This window comes from Aptenodytes forsteri, unplaced genomic scaffold (assembly GCF_000699145.1).
Source record: "Aptenodytes forsteri isolate BGI_AS27 unplaced genomic scaffold, ASM69914v1 Scaffold158, whole genome shotgun sequence".
Lineage (NCBI taxonomy): Eukaryota > Metazoa > Chordata > Aves > Sphenisciformes > Spheniscidae > Aptenodytes > Aptenodytes forsteri.
This window is the reverse complement of record NW_008794601.1, coordinates 1330176-1338125: the sequence shown is the minus strand read 5'-3', so window position 1 is coordinate 1338125 and position 7950 is coordinate 1330176. Positions and strand designations below refer to the sequence as shown.

Here is a 7950-nt window from a genome sequence, read left to right as displayed (position 1 = left end):
TCCTTTGGCGCCCGGGGGGGGGGGGGGGGGGGGGGGAATGATGTGCACTCAAATCAAGGTTTCTCTGTGTGATCTGGATCCTGGTTTATCTACGTACAAGCTTACATCATATTTATGTCCTTAACACGTAACACAGTGTTCTTGAGAAATTTCAGCCTGTTTGTGTTTCAGCAGTGCCAGATAATCATGGCAAGGGAGGTTGATGGAGATAGGATAATCTTGTTTTTGTCCTTTGTTTATATGGCAGTTAATGCTGTATATTAGAAAACGCAACTGAGCTGTACATACCTGTTCGTGCCAAGAATCTGACTCTGCATCTTTTGCCTCTGTTTGAGGATTTTTCAGCCGAGTTTGGCCTGCTTGTCTAGGCTGTCGTTGCATTGTGCAGTTTTCAGACAGATAACGCTGCATGCTTGTAGCTGCTGTGTAATGCAGTTATTAAAGAACAGCTTGCTAATGTCCTCAGAGGCCACTGCCCATGTGTTTGGGACAACCTGAGAATGATGTAAGTTTCATTTTGGTATTAAATGAATAAGAGGAGAATCCTGCATGTTTCACTCCTTCAAAATGAAATAACCCTGTTGCTGTCTATGATAAGATAGCTTCTGTGATATGCTGCACAATAGTGTCTGTTTAAATTCAGACTGAGTATCTTTTGTTTAGCAGTAGCTTTCAGTCTGTAGAGCAGGTACCAGACCTTTTTAAACTCTAAAACGGGAGAATGAAGAAACCATCCAATAGAAAAGGTGGATACATTGTTTATCTACATTAGACTGACATGAAAGCGAAACAGCCTGAAGACTTGCATATGTAAAAATCTTCGGTACTTTCTTCTGCAGAAAATGAGATTTCTGTAGTTGTATTGCAATTTGAAGTTGGTGTTCAAAGAATGGTTTGGTTTCCGATTCTACTATTTGAAAGTATGAGGGGCACGTGTGCGTTTGAAAACGTGAATTGGTGTGCTTGAGCTTAAGTTGCAATTTGTCCTTTTTGCTGTCTAAACAGACCAGTTTGATACTAGGCATGACTGTTTTTTTTTGTCAATGTATGTCCACAATTTAATTTTAGCACCCCATATAAAAATATGGTAATGTGGTAATAGAAACCTTCCTCATCCAGAAGAGATACTCAAGTTTTTTAGAGATAGTCTGTTGAATTTATTTCCTAATTTTCTGTAGCTGTTTTTGTTCCACATTCTTGTATTCCTTAGACATTGTGTCTGAACATCTCCACCCTAATATGTTTTGCCCTTAAGTTGTCAAATTTGTACAGTGTCTTTAAAAAAAAAAAAAAGGCTTTGAGATCATATGGGTAATGATTGTATTTAAATAGTCTATCAGAAAGAATGGAGAAAATAAAGGCAGGAATATGTATATACACAGTCTCTGCTGTTACAGTACATACTGAAAATCCATTTCTATACTATTCTAGAGTAGCAGTCGTAACAGAAAATCAGTTCTAAGTGATGATATAAAACCTTTTAAAAACAGTTTAGTGCACAACACTGAACTTGTAACTCTGGCATGGTGAACTAGTAAATGGTTTTCAAATGTACAGCTTTAAAAAATTACTGCTATATTTTTGAAGAAATCCCTACTTGTATTTTGTAACTTAAGTATACTTAAACTGAATTGAAGTATGCATTTTCTTTTTTACTTATAATCTTAGCTTTCTTGGCCACTTAGTATTTAGAAGAATTATTAACTTGCGGGGTTTATTTGTGTTCCTATGCAGCGGATATAATTTCTACAGTAGAATTTAACCATTCTGGAGAGTTGTTAGCAACAGGAGACAAAGGAGGTAGAGTTGTCATCTTTCAACAGGAGCAGGAGGTGAGTACTGACTACTTAAGGTATATTTAATGTTGTCCTCTGTTCTATTCATTTTCTTTTTAAAGAAAAGGAGCATGCTTGTATAAAAAAATTCACACAAAGTGTATGCCTGTGTAATAAGTGATTAAAATAATTTCTTCACTCTTAAATTTCATTTAGAACTTTGTGACACTCTTAGAAATTAATTTATCTTTAAACACTCTTTAGCTGTGGTCTAAAGAGTGTTTAAAGTGGAAACAAAAAGGGGGGGAGGTAGGACACAAAAAGACCTTGGGGAAGCTGAAGTTGGTTGTTTTACAATGACTGCTTGACTGTGATTATTATTTTAGATTTCATTGTAGTTGGGGAAATAAAAGTTGCCCTTAAGTGAGTCTGTAACTGTGACCTAAGATGTCCTTTTCCATTCTGATATCAATCAGGTAAAATTATAGACTCAGAGTAGCAAAGGTATCTTTTCATTTTGTACTTGTTCTTTTGGTCTTTGCAGAATTCTACAGATAAATCTTACAATGCTAGGAAAGGGCCTCTACTCCCATGTTAAAGGTGGGAAAGCTGAGATGGAGTGCTTGATTTTTAACTAAGGCTGTAGTTAGAAGTTGACTTGGTTAGAATTTATTTCAGGGAGAGGATAAAAAGGCACTTCTGTCATCTCACTGCCTAGAAAAATCATGCTGCTGCTTCTTTCCTTAGTGTTCATTCAGTTCCAATTCTAAAAATCCCAAACCTGAAGAATTCCAGAGTTCCCCAGAACAAGTTGCTTTGTGCTGGTACGCGGGCAATTCGAGTGCAGTACCTTCTCTTTACAAATAAATCACTTTGGTCAGTTGGTGCCATCTAGTGGGATATACCTGACTGACTAGCCTCTTCCTAAGTCTCTTTGGCCAGAGTCTGAGATGAACATAGTATGTAGAGTATCCTTACTGTAATCTTGATGTAGTTTCGGGCACAAACTCTTGCAGTGTTTTGTTGGGTTTTTTGGTGTTTTTTTTTTTAAACTCTTGAGTTTTAGCTTGCATCCTTTAAAGATCCTTTAATGTAGTTTAAAGCTTGAATAGCTAATTGCCTGTTCTCAAGTGAGTTGTCTTTAAATGACTACTTCTGTTTTTGATGCATAACCCATGGCTCATATCCTTATGATCTGTGAATCTAGGTATAGTAAGAACCACCTGGGTTATCAGATTAAGTTGCACAGAATTGTTTTTGGCATAATTTGACTCCTCGATGTGTTTAGGGAATGAACAATGGGGACTGGATTCCCTAACGTATTAGTAGTTAGTTATGCCATATGCACGACTGTCTAGAGCAAGTTTTATATGTAAGAGTATCTAAAAGACAATTGTTTAAGTATTTTGGTTGGATTTATGTACCGTCTTCTATCACACTGCATTCCAGGGTGCTTTACAGACCATACATACAAGGAAGAAAAACACTAAACCACAAGTGCTCTGTATAGAGTTATACAAGCTTGTGTAACTTTATCCACTGCCACCTCTGGGTTGGAATGTGGCAGCCCTTCTGCAACGCGTAGTAAGTGACATTACATAAGTATCAGGCAGGAAATGAATACTGTATGTAATTGAAACTGAGGGAGGAATTTGCGGAGGCAGTCTGTAATTACCTAAATTGGAATTTAACATAAGGCACTTGGGCCAACACCTTTTCTTGTTTTGATTTTTTTTTGAGTGCCATGAGATGGTCTGATGGTTTAAATTTTGCTTTTATCCCAAGGATGGATTTCATATATTACTGGTTTTAGATATTATTCTAGTCCTGCAGAGTTTTACTAGAATACGCAAGAAGTATATTTAAGACTCAATTATTATGGTAAGTATGGAATTGAAGGAAAGTTCCCTGAATCATGACAAGCATTTCCTAAAGCACAATAGATTTACTTTAGAAGTCACCTGTTCTATGCAGTGACCCTGCTTAACTTGTTAGGTCTAACTGAAACTTAGAACACAGTTCCTTCCATTCTCTAGGGTGGGAAGGCCAGTGTAATTCATAGGTGTGGTATAATATTCTAGCACCAAACTTTATTTCAAAGCATTTTGTCTGCTTTTCCCTCCCCCACAGCTTATTGTAAAATGTAAGAATTCCTGCCAGCTATTAATGTAAGGGTATGAAGCAAGAGAAAATGATGCAAGGAATGTGACAAATGTGGGCTAGCAAGGATCATATCAAGAAGTATGTTTTAGTAGGTATTAAGGGATGACATGAGAGACACAAGAGAAGGAAGGAGCAAATTCCCTAGTCAAGAACATATCACAGGAAAGGCATCTGATGGTGCAACCTGTTGAAATGGGTGGAACAGGAATATATCACAAAATTAAGCTTGAATTAATTTCAGGTACACCTAGTGAGCACTATTTCAGAAATTGTTCCAGTTTTCTGTCACCTTACCCATTGGAGGGAATTTAAGGTTCAGTCCATGCAATGCAATATTAGTGCTAGGAAGCTACTGCCTAAAACATAGCTTTTAGAAAGAGGAATCATGCAAGTTTGGAGGTTTTTCGGTTTTCCAAACAGTTCCATCCTGAACAGGCTAGCTGCAGGTGTGACTTTTAATGTCAAAGATGTATTCAGCAGAGGTGTTAAGCTTTTTTCCGCTCATCTCCAGAATGAGGAAGAAAAAGCTTCTTAAACGGTTTAGAAGGTCTCAGGGAACGTGGAGATTATAAACCAGAATAGTGGAGCTGCTTGTATAAATTTAGAGGTGACGTGGGATTTCCATAGTGTGCCTAGCAAGCTGAACTTACCCACAGAGTAGATTTGCCATACATGTGGCTGTGTAGCTCTCTTGGGGAATATTCTCCTTAAAGAGAGGTGGAAAATTTAAAGATGAGAGAATGATGAAGATTTTTGAGGTTTTTTTTTTAAAAGAAAACTTACCATGCCTAGAATGTTTAGGCAAAATGTTAGTTTGTAAGTTCAGCTGCTTGGAATTAATATGAGAACTTGCTGGAGATGATATTCACGTGGCTGAGGGGAGTTTATGGAAACTCTAGGAGTCAAAAGCTGCTGTGATAACGCTCTCTTCTCTGATGCTTTCTTAGCCAAAATAGTAGAAACTCTAATCAAGTTCTTGCAAAAGAGATGATCCTCATTTCATCTGTTCGACAGACTCGTTAAAATAAGGCAAGTTGTACACCAAAGGATACTTGTGGCAAATCTGGCATAGGCAACAATAGAGTGTAGAAGTCTTAACCTATTCTTATGCTAATTAGCAGTCTGCCTCTATATCTTGCTGCATAAATACCTAGTTCTGCCTTCTGCCTGCAGCCTTGAAAAGCATTCTGTACATTGCATACGTATCTTGATCATTTAATTCTCTTTTTAGAACAAAACCCAGTCTCACAGTAGGGGAGAATACAATGTTTACAGTACCTTTCAAAGCCATGAACCAGAGTTTGACTACTTGAAAAGTTTAGAAATTGAAGAGAAGATCAACAAAATTAGGTGGTTACCCCAGAAAAATGCTGCTCAGTTTTTATTGTCTACAAATGGTAAGTTATGACTTAATAGTTAATTTTGCATGGTAACCTATTGTTACATAGGTTCGCCATTAGGATTTTGTCTAATCCTCTCCACTTCCAAAAGGCTGGAAGCAAGTTGGTTTTAAATGCAAGTATCTAGGGATGTGGCTACGCAAGAGTTGTGCTGTTTTACTGTACTGCTGTTCTGGCTTAACTGGGTACAGAAGCCCCACAGCATGGGGTGGTATATTAGTCGTTTCTGATTTGGTTGCTTTATAGCAAAGGGGCTTAGCTAAGCTGTTATTCAGTACCTTAGTATGTGTATAACTAACTGTGTGAGAGCTCATATTAGCCATTCATAACAATCTTGACTCTAACTGAAACTTGCTATAACTTTTAGAAAAAGAACAAACTGTGGAGGAGGTCTTTTTAATGCTTTTTATCTTGTCTTGTTTTCTGCACGCAGTATTTTCGTCTTTTTTGGTACACGTAGGTGGTCTTGTCTTGTTTGAAGGCTTCATGTTAAAGTGCATCAACTTTGAAGACTAGTATCTTTGCTAGAGCTTTGGTTTGAAACTGTGGCTGTTTCATTTCAGATAAAACAATAAAGTTATGGAAAATCAGTGAAAGGGACAAAAGACCAGAGGGTTATAATTTAAAGGAAGAAGATGGACGGTATAGGGATCCTACTACAGTTACAACACTACGGGTGAGTAGTTCACTCTCTGTGAATTAGCCACACTCAAGTGATTTCTCCTCTCCCTCTGCCCCCGGCACACAGATTAGCCTGTGGCTCAGTGAGTAGCTGCCCCATCAGATTATTAACTTCACATTTTCTGTGATGCCTGTTGGCAGGCACATTTACTTCTGAGGTGATTTTGAGGTATTTTAATCGGCTTGGTGTACTGAAGGACTGTGATTATGAGTGCTAATGTGTTTGTAGTACATTTGCATCTCAAACTTCCATTGCTTTGTATTTTGCAGGTGCCAGTATTCAGGCCCATGGACCTCATGGTTGAAGCTAGTCCACGAAGAATATTTGCCAATGCTCACACGTATCACATCAATTCCATCTCCATTAATAGCGATTATGAAACATACTTATCTGCAGATGACTTGCGGATTAACCTGTGGCACCTAGAAATTACAGACAGAAGTTTTAGTATCTTTTTTGCATTGTTTTGTATGATGGGAACAGCTCGGCTACAACAAAACTGTTGGATTTTCTTTCCTTTCTTGAAAAGCTTTTTATATAGCATGTTTCTCCATTTCCTGGTTATTTCTGCCTAGTAGTTGTAAGGACTTTTACTTCTGGAGAGGTAGCTCAGCATAAGCAATAGAAGGAGAACTAGTCATTTGCATGGTGAAAAACAGACTCTTAGAAAAAGCTTAAGGTTTCAAGTTAGGTGAGCAGTTCTGGAAGGCAGCATCACAGTAAACTATCTTGTGAAAATTTTCTTGACTTGCAGTAGGAAGCAAGTCAGAGGAATACCATCCTTATCTCAGCAATGTTTCTTCTTTCTTACCACCTAACCTAACCCTCAGCCCTGCTCGCATGTGCATCTACAGATGTTGCAGGCAGTAGGATCACAGGAGTATGTATTCAGTCCCATTGCTGGGAGCAGAGATTTGTGGACAAATCAGCAGGATCCTGAGCAGAAGTCATACATGCCTTCTTTATAATGTAGTAGTGTAATTGGAATTTAAGCAAAATAAAGTTTTATGTGGAAAAAAATTGGATGACATAGATTAATTAATGTGGAAGTGAAGCAAAAAATTAAGCAGGCTTGTGCTGTTACAAGAATTAACTTCAAACTGATATAGAATGCAATGTTACGGTTTTGCTTTCTAGACAAATTGTGGGACTTGATTTTAACTTCTGCCCAGTTTGTGACTGGGTCCCACAGCCTTTGGCATGGAAGTCTTGTCCTGCTTCCAAATTTCAAGCATTATTTTGCTTTGATTGGCTTGTTCTAATTCTGTTTGGCTATTTCAGATATACTTTGGTGAAGCATTGAAGAAGCATTGCTGAATACATTTAAAGCTGAAAAATGTTATGAAAACTGGAGAAAATTTCTTAACAAAATGCTGTAGATATTGTAGATATTAAGCCTGCCAACATGGAAGAGCTCACAGAGGTGATAACAGCTGCAGAGTTCCACCCAAACAGCTGTAATACGTTTGTATACAGCAGCAGTAAAGGAACGATTCGTCTCTGTGATATGAGAGCATCAGCACTCTGTGACAGACACTCAAAATGTAAGTTCTGTCCTGCATTGTTTATTGTCTTTTTGTGGAATATGATATCTTGCTGTTAGATGAAACTAAGCACTCAGTAAGAATCTATTAAACACTGAAGTGTGTGTGTGTATATATTTATATTGGATTTCTGTAGTATATTGACTAGATCTAAAAATCTAAATAAATCTTAGATTCTTATTTTGCCAAAGTAAAAGTAGTGAATAAAATTATTAGCAGCTTAAGCTGGGGAGTCTGCCTAGACAATAGGACTAGGAACGGCTTTCTGCAGACCTCAGGAGGTAAATACTGGTTGAGTTTGGTCTGTGATTGGTGCTTGATATAGAATCATAGAATCATAGAATCATTGAGGTTGGAAAGGACCTCTAAGATCATCGAGTCCAACC

General features: G+C 37.7%; 1 protein-coding gene across 2 annotated transcripts in view; it reads left to right on the top strand.

Annotated features, from left to right (window-relative positions):
- PPP2R2A (protein phosphatase 2 regulatory subunit Balpha) overlaps positions 1-7950 on the top strand; it is a 40155-nt gene that overhangs the window by 27134 nt on the left and 5071 nt on the right. For both annotated transcript variants that reach the window (XM_009273038.2, XM_009273039.2), the window contains 5 exons: positions 1735-1832; positions 5170-5335; positions 5902-6014; positions 6290-6467; positions 7400-7564. In XM_009273038.2, the coding sequence (XP_009271313.1) occupies positions 1735-1832; positions 5170-5335; positions 5902-6014; positions 6290-6467; positions 7400-7564 (720 nt within the window). The remainder of the gene's footprint in view (positions 1-1734; positions 1833-5169; positions 5336-5901; positions 6015-6289; positions 6468-7399; positions 7565-7950) is intronic.